The 22943-nt window shown below is 53.0% G+C and overlaps 1 protein-coding gene across 5 annotated transcripts in view; it reads left to right on the forward strand.

The window, feature by feature from the left end:
- Nucleotides 1-3023: 3023 nt before the first annotated feature.
- Nucleotides 3024-22943, forward strand: part of KIFC3 (kinesin family member C3) — a 35827-nt gene continuing 15907 nt past the window's right edge. For 2 of the 5 annotated variants that reach the window (XM_081215795.1, XM_081215793.1), the window contains exons 1-5: nucleotides 3024-3077; nucleotides 6987-7194; nucleotides 9751-9893; nucleotides 13337-13475; nucleotides 16359-16561. In XM_081215795.1, coding sequence (XP_081071921.1) covers nucleotides 7029-7194; nucleotides 9751-9893; nucleotides 13337-13475; nucleotides 16359-16561 — 651 coding nt within the window. In that variant the 5' untranslated portion in view covers nucleotides 3024-3077; nucleotides 6987-7028. Of the gene's footprint in view, nucleotides 3078-6986; nucleotides 7195-9750; nucleotides 9894-13336; nucleotides 13476-16358; nucleotides 16562-22943 lie in introns of those variants that run through there. The other 3 variants (XM_081215794.1, XM_081215796.1, XM_081215797.1) reach the window with 3 other exon arrangements.

Genomic DNA, 22943 nt, shown 5'->3' on the forward strand with positions numbered 1-22943 from the left:
GACCTCAGTGTTGAGGTGGCTGAGTTTCTGGCAAATCCTTCACTATCCGTATGGCCAGGAAGAATTGGCAGCCTCCATAACAAACCATCAGTGAAGTTTCTGGGATAGAAATGACCTTGAAGTCATTGGTATGTAGTTCCTGACATTGTGCAATCTTAAATTCCAACAATCATGAAGCAAATCGGTTTTGCATTTCAAGGCAGAGTTTGCTGGAATTCGGAAAATGCTTCCTCACATGTCTCAATTTTCTTTTTCCTTCACTGGTACTTTGAAATTTTTTTAAAATTTATTTATTTAATTTGTTTATTTTTGGCTGCGTCGGGTCTTCGTTGCTAAGCGCAGGCTTTCTCTAGTTGTGGCGAGCGGGGGCTACTCTTCGTCGCGGTGCATGGGCTTCTCATTGTGGTGACTTCTCTTGTTGCAGAGCAGGGCTCTAGGCGCGCAGGTTTTAGTAGTTGTAGCACGCAGGCTCAGTAGTTGCGCACGGGCGTAGTTGCTCTGCGGCATGTGGGATCTTCCTGAACCAGGGATTGAACCCATGTCCCCTGCATTGGCAGGTGTATTCTTAACCACTGTGCCACCAGGGAAGTCCCAAGGTGCTTTGAACTTAAACTCTGGCACCTATATACGTATAGTAGTGCTATATGTTTGTGTATATGTATATATACACACACCTGTTGGGTTCATATCTCAGCGCTACCACCCACTGAGTTTGTGAATGAACTTTAGGAGGCTCAGTTTTCCCTCCCGAAAATGGAGGATATGACGGTACCCACCTCAAAGGGTGTTCGGGGTTACATGAGATCTTGTTTTTAAAGAGCTCAGTGCAGTGCCTGGCACAGTGATAGCTGTGGATAAATGGTCGCTATTATGTGCACAGAGGAAAAAAAACTGTACTCAAATGTTGGCAGCATTTATCTCAAGTGGGTGGGATTATGGTTACAATGAACATCTATTACTTTGGTAATCAGAGAAAAAGGACAATACATGTTATTATTAATTTAAAAATCTGGCTTTGGCTTTGTTGGAAGGAACCTGCAGTTAATGTCAACGAGCAGACCACAAGTAAGACATGGCCTCCGGTTCTATATCAGGACTTAAAGACAGACACTCCTACCCCACTGCCCTCCTCAATCAAATGCTAGGTCTGTTACAAAGGGAGATACTTGGTCAGAAATCTAGAGAAAATTTGCCCTCATCCAACCTTGCGGTCCCCCTGACCAGTGCTGTCTGGAGGGCAGGCAGGGGGATTCAGAGAAGGTACCTCTCAAATTATGGCCTGCTCTCCCATTGGGAGGATTATCTGGGGTTGTTAGCTAGAAATCTCTCTCTCCAGGGAACCATTCCAGAAGCATGACAGGCACCCTCTATTGGGCCTGCACTGGGACATCTCAGTGAGAAAATAAAACACACGTACCCACTTGCAGTAGGGAGATTGTGAGTGTCCTGGTCTGGCATCCAGAACAATCTGAGGCCCAGAACCTTGGCTCTGTCTCTGGTTGAGATTCTTGACGGCCAGCCCAGCGCCGGCTCAGCAGCAAGAGACAGAACCACCTGGAGCTGCACGCCCCCCCTCCAGTCCCCTCCTTGCTCCTCCCAGGCCATCGGGCCGTTGTCCCCTGTTAAACAGGAAGAGGCACAGCGCGCCCCTCCCGGGATTGTCTGCGGGACCATCAGCCTGCACGGGGCTGGCTTCTGAGTTTCTTCTCTCTCTCCTCCTTCCGCACCCTGGAGGGGGAATATTGCTGCTGACACTGGAGTGAAATGCCGCCTCTGTTTGGGAGACAAAGAACAGAGTGGCTCCTCCGGGTCAGCTGGTTCTCCTTGGCCGGCGGCTGCCTGGCCTCCCCAGGCTTCTTCTGGGGCATCCTATGAGGAGGGCCGTCTGTGGCTACACCAGGAGCTGCTGCCTGCTCCAGAGCGGCTGCATTCTGAATGTGTTTTCACTGGAATGCAAAGGAATATTTTACCTTAAAAAATCCCAACAGCTTCCCTGCTCTGCAAGACGTTTATCTATTAAGGGGGGTGCGAGAGGGGAATAGGGTGGCTGAGGAGCAGGGGGCAGCAGGTGGTGCCCTGGCTGGGCAGGCAACCTGGCCTGTGTATTCCTAATAGAGCTAGTGAGAAATGTGTGTGAAAACCCGTGTTCTAATGTGTGACAGTGCATGCCTGTGTACACTAACTAGAGCGTGTGTGGAAGCGTGTACTGGGGTGTTAAAGCATGTATAGGCTGTAGTGTGACAAAGAGTCAGAGAGCGTGTGAGAACGTGTGTGAGCGTGTGCAAGTGGATGTGTGTACTCAGGCGCATGTGCAGCGTTTGTGGGAAAGCATGGGGTTAAGTCTGAGCACCGTACAGGAATGTGAGTGCACGTGGAAAGTGTGTGAGAATGTGCAAGTGTGCACACGTACTCGCTAGATTGTGTAAGAGTGTGTGTGTGGTGTGCATGCTAGAAGGTCAAGAAGACGTGTACTAGAGGTTGTGAGAGTGTGTGAAGGGTAGCCAGGGAGCACTTGTAAGTATGCCTGTGAGTAGTAACTACTGTGTGTGAAAGTTTTGTAGTACTAGGCTTTGAGGGAGTGAGAACGAAAGTGTAAGTTTAAGTGCAAAAGAGCGGGGATGTGTGTGAGAACTGTGAATGTGTTCATGTGGACTCACTAGAGCATGTGTGCAAACACGCGTGAGAGCCACGTATACTGTGTACTGTATGTGAGCACGTAGAAGGTGCGTGTGCGCCAGGGGTGAGAGCCCACGTGTGCACGGGCGTCTGTGGGGCGTGGGGACACTCAACGGGAAGGTCTGAACAGACTGGGCGGCCCCACGTGCGAGGGTGAGTTTGTGCGTGTGCGCGCGCCACCACCCCCCACCTGGGTCTGAGCCGGTTGCCATGGGAACGCGCCGCGGGCCGGAGTTAATCATTTCCTGTGGAAAGTGTGCGGGAGGGGCCAGACAGGGGCGGGAGCAGGGCGGGCCGAGGAGGCGGCAGCGTGGAGCTGCCTCCCGCAGGAGGGCCGGGCCGAGGGCCGGGCCGAGCCCCGGGCGCTGCGGCGACGCAGGGATCCTGCCTCCACCAGGCCGGTGAGTCCGGGGCTCGGGCGGGCTGAGGACGGGCTAGGAGCTCGGGTTCCGCCCGGCCTATCGTTCAGGGTGCCGCGTCCTGGATCCCCCTGCCCGGCCCTGTTGGGGGGCGCAGGGAGGGCCGGGCCCTGGAGACCCGGCCCTGCGCTATCCCGCCCCCCACCCCCCTGCGCCGTCCAGCCTGAGCCGAGCAGGGCATGGGGGCGGCATGTCCCCTGGAATCCAAGCAGCCTCGGGACCCCCTTTCCGATTTCAATGGCCCGGGAAAGCCGGACACTGCCGGAGAACCGCGTGCACGTCAGCGCCGCCCCCTCCTCCCCTGGCAGAGGTCCCTGCATCCGCAGGGCTCCCCTGAAGGCTGCAGCTTCGGGCCCTGCCACCCCGTAGGTCCCCTGGGCAGTTCACTTTCCCCTTCGCAGGGCCGGGATGAGGTGGGCCAGCCCCCGGTTAGGAAGGAGGGCCTGGGCCGGTGCCGTCCTGGGCAGTGGGCGAAATTGAGCCTTTGACAGCGGTAGCCTGGGGCGGTTGGCAGAGGGGGGGGCCGGGGGCGCCGGGGGGGAGCGGGCCCAGCAGGAAGGGCGAGCCAGAAGCCACCTCCTTCAACCCTCTGTTGTGAGTTAGAGCAGAACTCTGGCGCAGTGAAGGGCCTGGTCCTGGCAGATTTTAAAGAGGAAGCTGCATATAAATTGGTACCATTTGCACCTCCGACCCCCCAACCACCCCCCAATACACACATCTGTCTCAAGGTTTGGGGTCGTGGCCACCCCTGGCCTTTCATCTTCTCTGGCTTTCTGTCTGCCTGAGGCTGAGTGAGCACATACGCTGGCCCAGGCTGTTCCTCATGCCCTTGATAAAAGTAACCCTCTCTTTGGCCAGAGAGTCATTTGCAAGGAATGCAGTCTCAGAATGGGGCCCTGTATTTGCAGTAACTGGATTTTAGGGACGCAGGGTCATGAGTTCTGCTGTCCTTATGGACACCAGGGAGCAGAGATTTTGAAATCTGGGTTGACCTGCGAAACCCAGGACGTGTGACTGTGCGGAGGGGAGGTCCAGCCCCTGTCCAACCTCCTTGACATTCTGCGCGCTCTCCCAGGGAGACCAAGCCTCCTGGGCAGCAGTCTCTGGGCAGTTGTCAAGTGTGTCCCCCAATCATGGCAGTATCCCTGGTCTGGGGCAAGGGGGCTGTAGCTCTACCACCCTGGCCTAAACCCAGAGAGGCAGGTGCTGGCTCTCCTGCAGCCAGCCCTCTGCATCCACCCACCACTGGATAGAGGTCACTGAAAAAATAAAATTTGGGTATTCTTTGTATATGCCAGTATTGTTCTGAACATTGTATATATGTATTGTCTAAACTTTACACCAACCCTATAAGGTAGAGTTCTCCCCATTTCACAGATGGAGATACTGAGGCACAGAGACAAAGTAATTCTCCCAGGGTCACACATCTAGTAAGTGGCACAGCTGGGTTCTGAACCACCTTTCGGTCATAACCACTCTACTCGTATGCCCCCATCACCTCGCCCCATGGCCTAGGTTTTTGAGTCTCCAGCCTTGGGCTGTTTGAAAGTCCTTGATACTTTTGACCTTCACACCCCTCAGGCTGCTAAATTCAGCTGCTTTTTCCTCTTCAGGATCTTGCACACACCCTTCCTTTTTCTTTCTGATATCTTCCTGACTGCCTCCCAACTTCCCTTACTGAAACCAATGAAATATTGTCTCCTTCTCTCCCTGCCCCCTCGGACTTAGCTGATCCCCTTTAAAAGTCTTCTCCCTCAACTGTGACATCGACCTTCAGCGTCCTCCGCCATCTCACCTTCCCAGCGGCTTGGCAGGCAGGTGGAGCCTGCCTCACTCCCTCCTCATCCCTTGGGCAGCTGAGCCTCAGGGTTGCTTGTGCGCCCAGCTCCGTGCCAAGCAGCCTGGAGAAGGGGACATCAGTTTCCTCCTGGTTCCTTCCATTCCACACTGCTCCATCTCCATTTCCTCAGCGGAGCTGCCCACATATTGGATTAGCCTCTACCCCACCCTTTGACCAGCAGTCCTGCCCCCTCCCAGGGAGACTGCACCCAGGAGCCTCCTTCCTCCTCCAAGTTGTCTTCCTTAGTCCAGGAAGGCAGCGACCATGACTCCCTAGTCAGGAGCCTGGCATTCTTCCAGGGCTCAGCTCTGCGAACATCAGTCACCAGATGTTCAGGCCACCCATCCTTGCACTCTTCTCTTGCGTCTCGATGCTTCAGTCTTTCTTGTCCCTCTGTTGACCCAGCATGTGCAAATCTCTCCTGTGCTAAATACCACATCCTCTCCTTCCCATCCTAGCCAGCTTCTCCAAAGTGAAGGAAGTGGCAGCTTCCTCTAGCCCCTATCCCCCTTGGGCCTTCCCACATCTGCCCTCTGCCCTGCTCCACTGACCTTTCTTCCAGTTTGACCTCTCCGTGGCATGGTTCCCTGGGAACTGACCATCCTCTCCTTCCCACTCACTCTCCGGTCACCTCTGAGGACTCTGCACCTGCCTGGTGCTTCTGCCACCTCTGACCTTCCTTCTCCAGCTTTTCTTCCCACTTGGAGTGAGCTCCATCCTTCTTGGTTGTCTCTCATCTTGCACCACCTTTGGTGATTGCATTCTCACCTGTGCCACAGTGACCCCCGTCAGCCTCCCGGTTCTGTGTCTCCATCTCCAGCCCTGCTCTCTTCCAAGCTTAGGTTTGAGCTTTTGTGTGCATTCATTTCCGGGCATTCACCCAAAAGCCATCACCAGGTGTTTGGTGTGGATGTAGCTTCGCTCTAGGCTGGGTGCTGTGGGACCCACCCTGGGAAGCCATAGAGGGTCAGGGGAGATGGACACTGTTCAAACAGATATCTTTACTGCCTGGTAGAGAGCGGTCAGTGCAGTGAAGGATGAGGAAAGTGGCCTACAGCCCAGGTGGCGCCATTAGGAAGTCCTTGGGTGCCTCCAACTCCATTTTAAAACCAAAAGCAAACTCCGCATTGCCCCTCTGAGCTGACTTGGCTTCTTCTGTAAATGGCATTACTTGTTGTCTGAGTCTGGGACCACTGAGTCTTGGTGTCACCTTAAATGCCCTCAGAGCTGCTTTGCACACAGTAGGTACTCAATAAAGACTTGTGCAGTAAATGAAGTGTGTTCTGTTCATTTGCTCTGTTCATAAGGGCCCCATGGGGCTTTCTACCCAGACCAGTGTTCCCCACATCCACCCCCATTCTCCATACCACCTGGTGCCTCCCTGCATCCTGTTTTGATTGTGGAGGTTTGTTGAAGTGTTTACCTCCCTCCTGACAGGGAGATTTGAGCCCATGTCTCTCCTGATCAGAGAGGACCCCTGGCAGGTGCCTGGCACACAGCAGGTAACTGGGTAAATAATTATTAAATGAGGAATGAATGAATCTTTGTATTTCAAATCCTAGCTCGGTGTCTGCCAGTTGTAGGTACAGTGTGAAGGCTAGTTGAATATAAGAATGAGCTGATTTTAAGAGAATTTGCTATATGTAAGCCGGACGTCACGGCCACCGTCAAGGCCCCTTCTGAATAGATTCATGGAGACGCTGTTGACTGGTGCTTCCTCCGTGTGGGGCTGTGACCTGTCTTTATGCTGCCAGGCTCCGAGTGGAGGGGCTGAGATGTGGGGTCTCCGCATTGTGCTGTAGACACACCTGATGGGCTCCCTGCCCAGTTCTGAGCCTCCCTTCTCCTTAACTAGTACCCTGAAATGGAGATAGGCTCTGTTTCAGCCCGTGAGCCCAGGGGCTCCTTGGGGGACATTCGAGTTGGGGCTCTGGGTAACAGGTGACCCAGTTCAGCGGATCCTTCCAGATGGTGGGCTCCGATCAGCTTGGGATGGGGGCGGAGGGTGCCGGCTAGCGGGCTTCAATCTCGCTTTCTTGCTCTCTCCGCAGGCTGCCCGACGCCCGGAGGAGGCTGCTGAGCCCCGCCGGGCCATGGTCCCGTCTCGCAGGACGTGGAACCTGGGAGCCACGCCCTCGCTGCGCGGCCTGTGGCGAGTGGGCCGGGCCGGGGAGCCCGAGCCGGGGATGGCTCGCCCCGCCCCAGCCAGCCCGGCCGCCCGCCCTTTCCCACACACCGGCCCGGGGAGGTTGAGAACTGGTGAGTCCGCATTTTTAAAATGCCTCTTTATTTCCTTTCCTTCCTCCAGATACCAGCGATGAGATCGGGGTTTCTGGCAAGTTCCTAGGCTCAGTCAGAGCTGTCAGGTAATTACAGGGTACCGGCAGCCCGCGAGCCGGGCGTGGAGTCAGGGCGTCAATTTCGCTGGGCGCTCCTGCCCCGCGCCCGTCTGTAAAGAGAAGCCGGGGACGCCGAGTTAAACGTTAACGAAGTCTGTAGCGCAGGGGGGAGAACGCCGCGGATAGCCACGCGCTCCCTGGCCCGGCCAGGTGACTGTGGCTCTGCGATCCGCCTGTCCTCGGCGGCGGAGCGCTCGTGGTCTCGCTCCGGTTTCTGCCCGCAGTCGGTAAACAAGGTAGGTGAACTGCTGCCCGGTGCCCTGCGCGGAGCTGACACTTGATTCCGCCAGGGCTCGCCCGCGGTTGGCGAGGAGTGGACGGAGGCTGCTCCGGAGCGTGGCCTGGCAGGGAGTGGGTGCCATGCGCTCCTTTTAGGTGCCATCTAAGGTGGCCCCGACAGCAGGTGGGCAGTGAGGGAGTCCCCGAGTCTGCGTCCCCGCTGTGCCCCTGGGGGAGCTGTCAACAGCAGCTCTCCTTTCTGGGTCATGTCCCCTGGTGCCTCCAGCGTCAAGAAGTGGGCAGCTCCTCTGATTCCCGGTGGGAGCTAGATCGTCAGGACCAGGGAGCTGCCCCATGACTATCTGCCAGCCTTGGCTTGGGTAGGTTGTCCTGTAAATGTGGGGACGGGGGGATCTTCAGACAAGATGCCTTCAGGGGTTTGCTGTCTGACTGCTCCTGACCTACGGGGGGAGGGCTATAGATTGCCAGCCTGTCTGAGCTGGCAGAGTTCCTCCAGGACATCGGGTCCAAGCCCCCCTCTATGTACAGAAGGGAAAACTGAGGCCCAGAGAGGGCACATAGCAAACTCCAGTTCCCTCTCTCTTATCACACTTGTGCCATAGGTGGCAGCCAGAGCGCTGCCCTCTGAAGTCTCTCTGCAGGGGACAGTGAGGCTGGGGGTGACCCTGGAGGCCACTAGGGAAAGCTTGGGCTTTTGGATCAGGTAACCCCAGTTGTCTGAAAGGGGCTGAAGATGGTCTCTACCCAACAAGGTTGTCCAAAGGATTAAAGATGAATGAGCAGTATTGCTTTTCTGGTAAAAAAAAAAAAAAAAAAAAAGAGAAAGAAAGAAAGCAAAAATTGAAAACAAAAACGTTCTCTTGGAAAGCTAAAAAACAAAAACAAAACAAAGAAAAGTATAAGAAGGAAAATAAGAATCACCCATAAGCTTGTCACTAAACATTTTATATAGTTCCTTCTAGTCTTATGTGTGTGTGTATTGGTCTCTTAAATTAGTATTATGAGGATTATATGACCATACAGACTTTTATCTACTTTTAAAATTTAAGACAAAGGTCCAGTGAAATCGTGTGTGTGAAATGCTAAGCGTGGTGCCTGCCACTGGGTAGAGCCTCAGCCAGTGTGGATGTCCCTGGTCCCCTCTACCCCCACCCCCCTCTTATTGCTGCCTTGAGAAGGGTAGGCAAGCAGAGGGTGGGGTAGCACATGGGACTGGAATACTGGCTCTGTGTGACCCTGGGCACATTATTAACCCTTCTGGGTCTCCGGTTCCTACCTCTCAGGGTTGTTGTGAGGAGCTGATGGCCTGCATTGCTGGCTACCTTCTGTGTGAGCACTTTACATGTGTCACATGTGTTTAATCCTCATCACAGGACTGAGCTTGGTTCCTTATGCCCATTGTATTGACAAGGAAACTGAGGATCAAGAAGGGCAATAAGGCCTGGAAAGCACTTGGCCCAGTGCTGGCATTCAGGATGTGATTGCCCCCCAGGGTGGGAGCTCTGCGGCTTGCCCTGTGAGGCGAATCCCCTCTCCCGCCCCGTCTGGTCCCACAGGCTGTGGTGGTGGGTCAAGGGAGGGGTGAATGGGGTGTTGCTGCTGCAGCCCTTTCCCCCCATCCAGTGAGGGAGGCGGTGTGTCAGAGGCTCGAGAGGATGTGCCTTAACTGGTCCTGAGTGTGTTTTTGGAGGCTGCAGGGACCACGCCACCCAGCGTGGGGTTGGTCTTTATGAAGGCAGGGGAGAAAGTGCCACCTAGAGGCAGCCTCGGTAATGAGGCCGCGGCCCCAGGGTGCACCTCCTGTGAAGATTAGCGCAGCCAGGGTGGCATCAGCTTCCTTCTGCTGCTGTCTGTAGAGGGTGTTCGTGGGCAGGTGCCAACCCTAACGCCACCGTGGAGGGAGGGGAGCCCGCCACCTCCCGCGGGGTCTTGGGCGACTTCCTGCAGAGGATCCCAGGACGGCTTGTGGTTAGGAAGGAGCACAGCCCCTGCCGAGTGCCAGGCCTTCCCTCTGTGTAGGGCAGGCATGTGAGGGCGTGTGAGTTCCTGCTGGCAGCACCTGGGCTGCCTGCAGTGTGTGAAAGGGGAGCTCAGCCGCGGCCCTGGCCAGTGGTCCCCGGCCAGCAGTCTCCAGCCAGCGTCAAGCATCTCACCTGTCTCCTCTGTCCTGGGACAGGGCGTGGAAGAGACAGCCCGGCTGGCGGCGACGAGGACTCCAGCACCCGAAGTGCAGCTCGCCCGGCCCTGGCTCAGTGCCGAGCCCTCAGCGTGGACTGGGCGAGCCCCGGGAGCCCTCACAGGCTCTACCTGACCCTGCAGGTGAGCCCTGGGGCGGTCAGAAATGCCAGGGCTCGAGCTGGGCCAGTGTGCCGTTGCCCTCTGAGCTCCAGCAGCTTCCTTCTCCGGGGAGGGAAGCAGGGAGGGAGAGCTGGGGGCCTGCCTTCTGCCTCTTGCCAAGCTCCTCATGGCACATCCACCCTGAGCCTGCCTGAATGGGGCAATTTGCTTATTAGGTTAGCTTGGGGGACATCTCACAGGAGATGAGAGCAGGTTTTCAGCCATGCTCTGGCTGAAGTGTTAAAGTGGGAGCTGTGGGGTCTTCAGTGAGGAGCTGTTAGGAAGATGGGCAGGTTTTTAGGGGAGCTGTTTATTCCCACTGGGGCATATGAGTCCATGGGGCAATACTTATTGACCTTTCCTCGTTTAAAGTGAGAACCTAAAGCTAGACAGAGGACTTGGCCAAAACTTGGGTTCTTTTCTCTTGCAGTTATCACTGCAAGTCAGTTATCATTGTGACTTTCAAAAGACAAACTTTACATATATATGTGTAGTATTTGGTTGTAGAATTAATACATCATGATAGCAATAATAATAGCTACTCTTCCTTGAACACTGACTTTGTACCAGGCTTTGTGGCGTGTATCGTATGTCTCACATCAGTGCAAGACAGAGTTACTGTTTTATGTGAGTTTTATGGATGAAGTAAGGGAGGCTCAGAGAGGTTAAGTAACTTGCTACTGGTCACACAGCATGTGTGAACATGATGAGCTTTATAACACATGGTGTAAAGAATTCACACGTGGCAGGAATATAATATCTAGAAATTGAATGTCTCCTGTCATCCTGTATCTTTGAGAAATCCACTATTAAGACTTTGGTGTTTATTTATCTTTCCTGTACAACCACTTGATTGGATTTATACAATTTTTATTCTTTATTTTTACCTTTTCTTCTGTGACTAGCTCTTTCCCTCAACAGTAAGTCTTGGTTATTTCTTCACGCCTGTCAATATATAGAGAACTACCTCATTCTTTTAAACTGCTGCATAATATTCTACTTCAGGGTTTATCTAACTGATCCTCTGTATTGTTTCTGATTGCAAAGAGATCCTTAAACAACTACCTATGCGTTCATGCAGCTATAGCTTGAGCAATTTCAGGATAGCACAGGCTCTGCAATTTTTTAATGGATGCATTTGTTAACAGATATTTATGAAGTGCCTACTCTGTGTTAGGTGCCAGCACACAGCAAAGAAGAGAAATAGACCCAGCAGTCTAGCAGAGAGGCCAGGAGTAATCAAATGATCACAAATGTATGCGCAAACATTGACATAGTGGCCGAGGATGAAGGACCAGAGTTATCTGGGGGTGTTGCCAAGGCCCCTCCCCCCAAGAAAGATTGTGTATGAGAGGGCCACCTTGAAGGGACACATGCAGATGGAGGGCAGGAGGGGCTGTGGGAAATAATGTGCACTTTGTGTTTGTCCTCCCTCATGTGGCCCCAAGCCAGGTCTGAACATGGACCCCTTGTTTGTTGCTTCAGGGACAATCTTGGGCTTCTGGGTTTTTGTCAGCCCTTCTTATGTGGTTCATCTGGAAATGGAACCGAATGGTCCTTCTTTTATCTGTAAGGTCTGTGAGAAAAGCATGTTGCAGGGACAGTTAAAGAAACTGTTTTTATGTTAAAGAAACCATTTTTTATGACTTGAGCCATTGGTAGTTAAATCGGGAGGTGGTCAGAAACCAGCAGCCTTGAGTTGGGCGGAGGCTCTGTTCTTGAATTTTGATTATGGGGTGTTGGGTTGTGGTTGCCGCTGAGTCCTGGGGTCAGCAGGTCTGCTGAGGATCTAAGAAGCTCCTACCAGCAACCAGTTTCCACAGTTGTGTCCTGGGCCGTTGAAGCTTCATTCTGTTTATAGGGGCTTCAAGGTGGGCGGCGGATGTGGGGCCCAAGTAGGGACCCAGACACAGTGAGGGGATCCAGGGGGTCCCCTGCCAGCTTCTCAAGCAGTTACAACCTGAGCCACTCCTTTTGGAGGCTGCAGAAATTCCCAACCCCCTGGGGGCCTGTCTGCCCATCCTGTGGCTTGGCCAACAGGCCAGAAATAGTGTAACCTTTGCTCTGGGCGGCAAATGGAAACTTCCAGCTGCCTCCGTTGCTGCCACCATTGACAAGGCTGCTCGTGCTGGTGTGGCAGTTGGTCACAGGGTGGGGACAAAATTAAGTCGCGGGAATTTTCCTAAATACGAGAGACTGCTCACCACCCTCCCTTCTCAAGTAGAAAGTAGAGTTGCTGTTTTAAGAATGAGGAAATGAAACTCCAGGGAAGGTAAGTAACTTGCCCACAGTCACACAGCTCACCTGAGCCAGGCTTCACAACCAGGCCTTTCCGACCCCAGGCTCTGAACATTTTTTAAACATAGCATTTGTCTTTTTGTTTTGAATAAGGTGGGCACAAAGACACGCACAAAAGTGTCTGTAATCTGCCTTGCCAGATAACTTCTATTATCAAAGATAGCAAAGCAGAACACCATAGATGCTTACAAGGTTAAAAATGCAAATGCCAAAAAGATTCAAAATGAAATGTAAAGGCTTTCCTTTCTTCCCACTCTCTCTCCGTTAAGTTTCTTTTGATTTCCCCCAAAGTTTAAATGATGCATACTTCTCCTCTTAGCCCCTGCACCATCATCCGACCTCTCAGAGAAAACCAGTGTATATTTCCCCAGATTTTTTTTTTTGAGGCCTCTTTTATTTCCATTATCCTTAAATGGAATCGCACTTTACATGTGGTTCTGCTGCTTGCCTTGGACGTCTTTCTGTGTGAGTTGCAGGTGGTTTTCTCTGCGTGAAAGACTCTTTCTGCCTCTCCCCACCAGTTCACTGGTCTGTTCTACCTCAGCCTTCTTTGCCTTGGTTCCTCCTTGACCTAGAGACAGGGTCCTGCGGTCCCAGATAGCCATGCCGAGGGGTGGGCCACGGCCTTTCCCTGCTCATATGGACCCGTGTGCCCCGTCCTTGGCAGTCCCAGGCTGGTGCCGTCTGAAGGTGAGGGCAGCTGACATCATGGTGGGGGGCGGCGGGCATTGCCCTGAGACTGCCGTGTGCCTGGACAAGCCTGTGAATGTTGGGACGGTGCACCTGAAGCAATCAGACCACTGCAGTGGTGACTCGGGGCTCACAGGTCAGCCGAATGAACTTCACCTGAGGGTTTCTAAGTGCCCAGGAACCTTGTTTGCTGGTACAGAGGGCTGGCTGCTGATGGGAGCCAGGAGAACGCACTGCCCCACTCTCGCTGTGAGATCTGGGCATGTTTTCTTCCAGACTCCGGACCTCGTTGTCCCCACTCACACCGTGAGGGATGGGCTGGCCAGGTCTGAGGTCCTCACCAGCTCTGGGAGCGCACCGTCCTCAGGCTCGAGGGGGGTCCCCTCCCCGCCGCAGTCCCCCCCCTTCACGTGAGGATTCTGGTTGTGTCTTGGCAGCAGGCCCTGCGGGACAAGGGGTGCAAGAGCAAGAGTCAGGGGGCGAAAGAAGAGAAACTCCTGAAGAGGCAGGCGCCGGCCCCCAGGCGGGGCCGGGAGGCCCAAGAAGCTGGTGGCACCATGAATGTAGAGAAAACAGGTAAAGGAAGTCTGCCCGCTGACCCGGCACAGCCCAGGCTAAAGCCGGTGTCGGAGGGGAGGCTCTTGTCCCAGACACCGGCCTCCTCCCCTGGAGGTGGCCCCCTGGACGTGGAACTCAGAGACTGCAGCCTGCCCATCCCGACTCCAGGGACACCCTCCTCCCAGGGCCGCGGCCGCGCCACCGGTGATAAGCAGCTTTGGCCGGCATGGGCTGGGGTTGAATTTCCCCGCTTTTTGTCTTTTCCCCAGCGCCTGTCAAAAGCAGGGTGAAGGTGGCAGCCTCAAAGACGCCACCTCCTGCAGAGAGAGGCCTGACCCCCTCCTTTTGTCTCTGTGGGTCCATCAGGGACCCAGAGGCCCTAGGACAGGGCTGCGCTCTGCTGCGTCGAGGCTGGGAGAGAGGAGCTGGTGGCTCCACTCTTCTCCAGCAAGGCTGACAGGCTCTGGGAGAGGCTGTGTGCCCCCTTTGTGGAGTTCCCCGGCAAGAACCCAGAGCCCAGCAGTTACTGGGAAAGTGCATCCTCAAGGAGCCCAAGGGGAAGGCCAAGAGGGAGAGGGGGAAAGGAGCTGGCCTTTTCTCTCGTTTGCCTCCTCCTGTCAGAGCTTGATTTGTGTGTCTGAACTTGCGAGGTGGAAGGAACCACTCCCTTCTCTGAGGTTGATCCAGAGCCGCCTTCACCCGTGGGCCCGGCACTGATCCAGGGGCCGGTGTCGGGGTCTGGCCGGGGTGTGGAAGGGGGGGCATCGTCCAGCCAATCTGGAGGACTGACTCTTGTCAGTGGGTCTGGGGATGGGACCCCCGAGCCTGAGTGTCCTTGAGGGGCCATGTCCAGGCAGGGTCTCTGAGAAAAAAACTGTCTTCTGAAAACTCGGACTGACAGCTGACCTACTATGAGGATGCAAAGGTCCCTCAGTCCCCGCCCTTAAGTGCCCCTTTGATCTCACCTCTTCCTCCTCTGCTCTTGTCCCTAAGCTTCCTCTAGGTCTTTTCTTGCCCAGCAAGTGCTCTCCGGGCCCCTCTTGGCTCCCTTGACACACGGGCACTGTGCCCAGGTCAGGGTGAACTCCCCTGGCTGTGGGCTCTGAGGGTGAGATGAGCAGTGTCCCGGGCAAGAAGGGCCATTCCATGTCCTGCTGGGTGACACTCACTCACACCTGCGCATCCCTCGTGGGTGCCAGGCTCTTGCCCAAGGTTGCCTCTGGATAAGGACCATTGTCCCCATTTTACAAAGGAAGCCCCTGAGGGGCCCTCCCATACGTCTCTGAAGTGGCAGAACCAGCTCTTGGACCTGGAGTCAAGAGCATTTCCTGCCACACCACGGCAGTCTGCAGAGGGCAGAGGGCTGTGCTGGTCACATGCTGCCCATGGCAGCCCCGTGTGCAGGCCTGGAAGCATCCGTCTGAGCTCGCTTTCTCTAGAACAGATAGCAGAAGCTTGGCCAACTGTGTGTGACATGCATGCTGTGTCACATGCAGGCCGCACGGCCAGGGCTCCTAGCCAGCCAGTGATGGCCCCTGTTCCAGCTTTCCAGAGGGCCTTGAGTCAGAGCCATCCCTCGGGGTTGGGAGGAAGCGAAAAGGCAGTCTGTGTGTGCGTGGCCTGCTCCCTTTAGAGTGAGAGTGGCTTCTCACTGTCTACCTCTCCTGGGCCCAGTGCTGAGATGTCCTGCCCAGCCTGGAATCAGCTCCATCTGCGCTCCCCGCTCCAGCCCAGTCCAAAAGCCAAGCTGCTGTTTTGGCTTCTGTGCCGTCTCAGCACACTTGTCACCTCCCTGTGGGTTGAAGCTGGGATGTGTGACTTCACGTGCAGGTGGCTTTGTTTGCAGAGTCTGGGATCCCCCCGCCACCTAGTCCTGCCCACACAGTGTGGCGGAGCCCAGACACCCTGGTGCTCTGAGGTAGGGTGGAGGCTCGTGGCCAGCAGATGCCACTCTTCATGCTCACTCGTGGACACTTGGCCCCGCCTCTCAGGCTTTGGCCAGGACCCGGATTGGGCTGCCTGAAGATCCCTGCCCTTCCAGCCTCTCCTCTGCCCCACGGCCCCACCTCCTTGCCAGTTCCCCACCTGCAGAGACTGTGGCCATTCTTGGGCCATCAAAGCAAGCTGTGACAAGCATGCCAAGCCCCATTAGCAGGTCACAGGCCTTGACTGTGTGTCTCTGTCCTTCCATCTGTCTGTGTCTCTTCTGCTCTCGGTGACAGGATGGTGGAAGGCTGAGGCGCCACCCACCCCTGTGTTTATCCCTTCCTCGTGCCTGTGAGGTCCCCGTGCTCAATCCCGCAGGGGTCCACCTGGGAGCGCGCCTGGCTGTGTTCCTGCCCACATGCTGTGTCTGTCCCCGTGTCCTGGTCTGTCTGTCCCTTGCACACTCACACCTCCACTTGCTCCCTCTCTGTGTGCGGGTAACCACTCCCTGTGGAAGTCAGGGGGCAGGCTGGGGAGCCCCGCCTCTTATCTGTACTCTGGAGAGGGTTTGGGGTTTAAAAAAATCATGTTCCACCAAGGATAGTGTTTTCTGGGGAGAGAACAGCTGTTGCTAGAGCTCTGTCTTTCTCAGCTGCAAGTCCATGCAGGCTGGCCATGGAGAGGGTATTGCGCATCAGACCTAGAACACAGGCTTTGGGGGAAGAATCAGTGGAAGCTGCTTTCCTAAGTCCTGGTCTAGGCAGTTCCATCCCCCAGAAGCTGCCTGCTGAAGCGGCTTCCTCCTAGGCAGGCCCCGGAGGCCCCCGGCTAACCCATGCTGCTGCTTCCCCCAGCCCTTGCCCGGCTCCCTCATCCCCTCTGCCTGCATCCCCTCCCCTGCCATGACGGGCCCCCTCTCCTCGGCCAGGCTGGGGCCTCTGCTGCCCTGCTGATCGGCGGCTACTTTGCTCATAGGTGGGCGGCTCCTTGGCAGCGGGAGGTGCTCGAGCCTGTCGGGGCCGCCATGTGCGGCCCCCATGGTACATAGGATGGTGGAGGCCATGTCCCAGCTGCAGGAGGAGAAAGCCCAGCTGCAGGAGGAGCTGGTGGCCCTACGGGAGAGGCTGGCTGTCTGCGACAGTGATCAGCACGCCACATCCACCCAGCTGCAGAATCAGGTACCTGGGGAGGATGGGACGGGCTGAGGCCGCTGCCCACTGTGGAGCAGGTCGGAGGACATCGCCCAGGGCACCCGGAACCCACCAGACCACCAGCATAATGGACAGATGGGGTCTCCGCTCCTGGCCTGGGTGTGCACAAGAGGGCGAGGTGGCGAGAATCAGAGGCCTGGGCCTCCCATCCTGGCCATCCACGCACCCCATTCCTTGTGGTTAGCAGGGGCCAGGACCTACCTCTCCAGAAGTGACAGGCAGCGTGTGTAGGCATGAGCGGAGCAGGAAAGCGCAGGGATGTTCCCGTCCCGAGGCCAGTGCTGAGTCTACTCCATCTTCCAAGGTGCCCTGGCTTGGGCAGCCCAGGTGGACCAAACTCATTGCAGAGGTCACCCCATGGAAAACTGGCGGGAAATGAGAGGCTGGCGTGTGTGCAAGTGAGAGAAGGGAGCTCTCAAATCTCTGGAAGCCCACAGTCCCTGTGGGCTGACCCCCAGCCCTCCTCTGCATGCCTGGCTAATTCACCCTCCTTCCCATCACCACCTAGGCCGCAAGACCCCTTTCCTGGGGCTCAGCTCCCCACTCTTAATTGTCCGTGTCTGTCTCTCGTGCCTGTGTCTGACCCTCCCCACTTCCCCAAAGTCCCCAGCCCTGTCTCCAAACCGTCCCCATGTTGGAGCCCATGCCTGAGCTCCTGGGCCTGAGCTCTCTCTGGAAAGCCCTGCCTTCGGTTGGGTCAACTTCTTTCTCTGTGATTTCCCAGCATGTAGCCCTTCTACTCGAGGGAACATCACTGAATACCGTGCCTTGTTCTCAGTTCCAGGGGCAGCAGATTATTTTCATGCACTTTTTAAATGCAGCATTTTTCCAGCTTACAAGTGTGTCCTCAAGAACTCTGTCCTGACCACCTGTCTGTCCTTGGCTGAGTTGGGTGGGCCTCCTTGGGGCATCCCTAGTGCCCTGTGTGTCTCCCTCTTGTACAGTGACCCCATTGTTTGCTGCCTCTGGGCCTGTCTGCCCCACTAATGGGAGCTCCTCGTGGCAGGTGTGACACACCAGCTTTGTATCACTGTTGCCTCCTGTGGTGCCCGCCTGTCTTTCTGCCTCAGATGTCTGCTGGGTGCCTGGTATGTATGGGCACCCAGCTGAGCAGTGGGGATGCCCAGGTGGACAGGCACGCCCTGGCCTGCGGAGGCTGCGGTCTAGGGGAGGACAGACGTTTGTTACATGCACTTATGAAAGTTGGAAGAGTAACAAGGGCTCTGCAGGCGGGTACACACACAGGGAATGAGGGTTTCTACCACGTGCCTTTGTCGGGGAGATCAGGACCTGTAGGGGAGGTCGGGGGCAGCCTCCCTGAGAAAGCGGCTCTGGAGCTGAGGTCTGGCACAGAGCAGAGGAAGTGCATTCATTCTGAGCTGAGGGAACAGTCAGTGCAAAGGGACCGTGGCAGGGGGAGCAGGATGAATATCAGGGCGAACCAAGGCTTGTGTAGCTGGAACGTGGCATGAGGTGCTGCCCCGTGGGGCTGTGGGGCTGGTCTAGGGCCCCCCCTGCAGGACACATGTCTGGCCTGTGGCAAGAGCTCTTCCTTCCCTTGGTTTAGTTTGTCCGGGCACTTCACTTTGGAAACAAGTTTTGTTTTTTAAAGAACTTGACTGAGATATAATTCACATACCATAAAACTCACCCCCTTAAAGTGTACAGTTTACGGTCTTAAGTATCTTGGTGATGCAGCCATCACCACTATCTAATTTTAGAACATTTTTATCACCCTACAAAGACCTATTGTCACTCCCCATAGGCCCCTTCCCCCCAGCCCTTGGCAACCGCTGCTCTGCTTTTTCTTTTGTTCGTTTGGATGGATTTACCTTTTCTGAATGTTGCATATAAATTAAATAACAATATATGGTCTTTTGTGACTTTAAACAAATTTTTAAGAAACATTTTTTCCTTTAATTAGCAAAATTGACTTACTTTTTAGAGGGGAAGTTGCGGGTCAAGCATCTCAGCCTTTTTGGTGTCCTTGAGTGCCAGCTCTCCAGATAGGCCTGACCCCTCCCCTCCCCCCAACCTCCACGCCTCTGGATGATTTGGAGAATTCAAAATGGTTCCTGGTCTTTGCTCATATTTTATTCCTGAACTTTCTGACTGCCAGGTCTTTTCTGAAAAATATCTCAGGAGATGCACCGGAAGCTCCAGGTCTCTGAGCCACTCTTTGGAGAGTCTGACTCTGTAGAGCTGTGGCCAACCACTTGGGCCTAGAGCTGGGTTCAAATCCTGACTTTGGCACTACTCATTAGCTGTGTGACCTTGGGCTAGTTAATTACTGCTCTGCACCTCAGTTTCCTCATCTGTAAAATGGACATAATAACAGTACCTGGTGAGATGACCCAGTATTATTGGTGTCGCCACTGCCACTACCGCCAATCATCATTACCAGGAATGATGTTGGATTTGGAATCACGTGAGCAGGGTTCTAGTCCTGGCTGTGCAGCTGTAGCAAGTCACTTCCTCTCTGAGCCTTCACTTACCAGTCTCGACACTGGGTCAAATAAGATGTTGCTTCGTGGTTATTGGGCAGCTCAATTATGGGACTGGACAGGAAAATGGATGGTAAACTGTAAAGTGCTGTGCCTTGTGAGGTGTCACTTCTGTGTGCTCTGGTCTCCTGTCAGCCTTACTGTGGTTTGGCACAGATTGACCTTTCTGGTCTTCTATATGTTGCTCTGCAGGGGTTCCAATCCTAGGTCCAATCCTAGGGTCACCACTTAGTGGTCAGGCGACCTTGAACAAGTTGCCTAACCATGACTTAATCTCTTGGAACCTCAGTTTTTCTTCCTGTAAAATGGCGATAATAATAGTATGTACCTAACAGGATTGGGGTGTTCAAAGTGATGATCTTATGAAGGCCCCCTGACCCGCTGACTCAGCAACCGGGGCTGCCATTGTCCCTGTTGGAACCCGGACTTGTGAGGGCTTCAGGAGTCTTTTTCAGGCCTCCCCTTGGATGTGTCAGATGGAGATGTTTATATTTTCTGGGAGCTCACTGTGTGCCTTGTGGGGAGCACTGGGGTCAAAGGTCCTCAGTCCTGGGGCACCCAGCAGGCCCAGGCCACGTGCTGGTGGCCTTGAGCTCCCCTGTCCTTTGTGGATGTCCCTGGAGCAGTGGCCTTCACGCTTCCAAGGCTCCTACCATCGTTACACACACCCAGACTGCACCCCTCCTCTTATTGCCCCCACACCTCAAGATAGAACCTTACATTGTGAGCAGAAACCACAGGCTGGAAGACTAGATCTAGCCCTCAAATGTGCTTTGTTTGTTTGACCTGCTTTTTTCTTTTTTTTTTTTTTAACCACTTTAAAAATTGTGCTAGAAACGTAAGGTAGATAGATAGTGGGAAGCAGCCGCAGAGCACAGGGAGATCAGCTCGGTGCTTTGTGACCGCCTGGAGGGGTGGGATGGGGAGGGTGGGAGGGAGGGAGATGCATGAGGGAAGGGATGTGGGAACAGATGTATATGTATGACTGATTCACTTTGTTATAAAGCAGAAACTAATTAAAAAAATAAATAAATAAACTTAAAAAAAAATGGAAAAAAAAAAAATTGTGCTAGAATGCACATAACATAAAATTTACCATCTTAAGCATTTTTAAGTGTATAGTTCAGGGTATTAATGTATCACATTATTGTACAACCATCACCACCATCCATCTCCAGAGCTCTTTGCATCCTGCAAAACTGAAACTCTGTCCCCATTGAACACTAACTCTTCATCACCCCAGCTGCTAGCAACCACCATTCTGCTGTCTCTGTGAATTTAGCTATTCTAGGTATTACACATAAGTGGAATCACAGTATTTGTCTTTCTGTGTCTGGCTTATTTCACTTAGCATAATGCTCTCCAAGTTCATGCACGTTGTTGCAAATGGCAGGATTTCCTTTTTTAAGGCAGATTAATATTCCATTGTGTGGCTAGACCACATTTAGCTTATCCATTCATCCATAAATGGACACTTGGGTTGCTCCCACATTTTAGCTGTTACGCATAACACTACTATGAACATGGGTGTGCAGATATCTCTTTGAGACCCTGCTTCCAATAACTTTGGTATATGCCCAGAAGTGGAATTCCTGGATCATATGGAAGTTCTATTTAAAATTTTTTGAGGAATCTACCACATTGTTTTCTACACTGGGTGCACCATTTTATATTCTCACCAGTAGGGCACAAAGCTTCCAGTTTCTCCATATCCTTACCAATACTTATTTTCTGAGTTGCCTTTTTTTTTTTTTTTTAAATAATAGCCATCCTAATGGGTATGGAGTGGTATCTCATTATGGCTTTGATTAGCATTTCCCTAATGGTCAGTGATATTGCACATCTTTCCATGTGCTGATTGGCTGTGTGTATATAATCTTTGGAGAAACGTCTGTTCAAGTCCTTTGCCCATTTTGAATTGGGTTCTTATGTTGTTGTTGAGTTGTAAGAGTTCCTTATATATTCTGAATATTAGCCCCTTATCAGATATGTGATTTAAAGATAGTTTCTCCCACTCTGTGTGTTGCCTTTACACTCTGTTGACAGTCTTTTGATGCACAAAAATTTTTTTGATGAAATCCAACTTACCTATTTTTTCTTTTATTGCCTGTACTTTTGACATCAAGAAATCATTGCCAAATCTAATGTCATGATGCTTTTCCCTTATGTTTTCTTCTAAGAGGTTTATAGTTTTAGCTTATATGTTTCAGTCTTTGATCCATTTTGATCCATTCTTTTGCATGTGGATATCCAATTTTCCCAGCACCATTTGTTGAAAAGACTGTCCTTTCCTCATTGAAAATCTTGGCACCATTGTCAAAAATCAATTGACCATATACATGAGGGTTTATAACTGGGCTCTCTCTCCTATTCCATTGGTCCATATGTCTGTCTTTATGCCAGTACCACACTGTTTTGATTACTGTAGCTTTGTAGTAAGTTTTGATATCAGGAAGTGTGAGTCCTACAACTTTGTTCTTTTTCAAGATTGTTTTGGCTATTTGGCTTTTGAGATTTCATATGAATTTTAGGATGGATGCTAATATTTCTGCAAAAAATGGCATTGGGATTTAGATAGAGATTGGATTGAATCTATAGATTTCTTTGGGCAGTATTGACATCTTAACAGTACTGTTTCCAGACTGTGAATGCAGGCTGTGTTTCCATTTACTGGTATCATCTTTAATTTCTTACAGCAACATTTTGTAGTTTTCAGTGTACAAGTTTTTTGTCTCCTTGGTTAAGTTTATTCCTACATGTTTTATTCTTTCTGATGCTATTTTAAGTGGAATTACTGTCTTGATTTCCTTTTTGGACTGTTCAGCATTAGTGCATAGAAACGCAACTGATTTTTATGTGTTATATCCCGCAACTTTGCTGAATTTATTAGTTCCAACTGTCCTGATTGTATGATCAAATTAGTTGCCACCATTTAAATCTTAGTTAAGTTCATATAAAAATCACAACTTCCTTTCTTTTGTCATAAAATACTGGAAGTTGTGGCACCTCTGGGCTGACATTCCCACATGGCATGCACTGCCTGGAGCCCATTAGCAGCTCCTGCCTTTGGCAGAAGTGAGCATCCTTCAGCACACCCCAGCCTCCACCACCTCTGCTCCCCCGTGCCCTGCCTGACCGCTCTCTCACAGCCCCTGCTTCTCCTGGCCCCTCATGCATTCAGCACTCTTTCTACATGTGCTTACTGAGGGCCTACTATATGCCAGGTACCGTTCTAGGCACTGGGGGTACAGCACTGATACAACAAATATCCCTGTCTTCACGGACTTTCATTCTAGTAATAGACTTATTACGTGCTGGGCCCTGTCCTAAGCACTTTATATATGTTACTCATGTAATCTCACTTAATCCTCCAGACCTCCTCAGTGAGGTAGCCTCATTCTACTGCTAAGGAAATGGAGAGGCACGGTGGAGTTGAGATGTGTCCAGGGTTGTCTGGCAAAGTAGGGTGATGTCTGTATTAGCAACCCGAGCAGTCTGGCCTGAGAGTCCATGTTCCCAAAGCCCCTTGGTGGCAAAAGGACTCAAATGTGAAAACTCAGCAGTGGAGGCAGGATGGGACGGATGTAGCCAGTTGGGCCTGGTCAGTGGTCATGTACATAGGTAACCAGGAGTCAGGTCTCCCAGGATGGGGAGTGTGTTGGGGACAGGATGGGGTGCTTCCCGGGGCTGCCCCTCAGGCCTCTGGGCTGCGTTTCCTTGGGGCCGTCTGGATCCCAGGCCCTCTCATCTTCCCAGCTCAGCAATGCCTTGGTCTTGCCACTGGGAGAGCCCTCCGTTCCTCAGAAGACAGCCGATGATGGAGGGCCAGGCTTGGTGGGAGGTTG

Source organism: Mesoplodon bidens (genome assembly GCF_964165515.1).
Source record: "Mesoplodon bidens genome assembly, chromosome: 18".
NCBI classification, from domain to species: Eukaryota; Metazoa; Chordata; class Mammalia; order Artiodactyla; family Ziphiidae; genus Mesoplodon; species Mesoplodon bidens.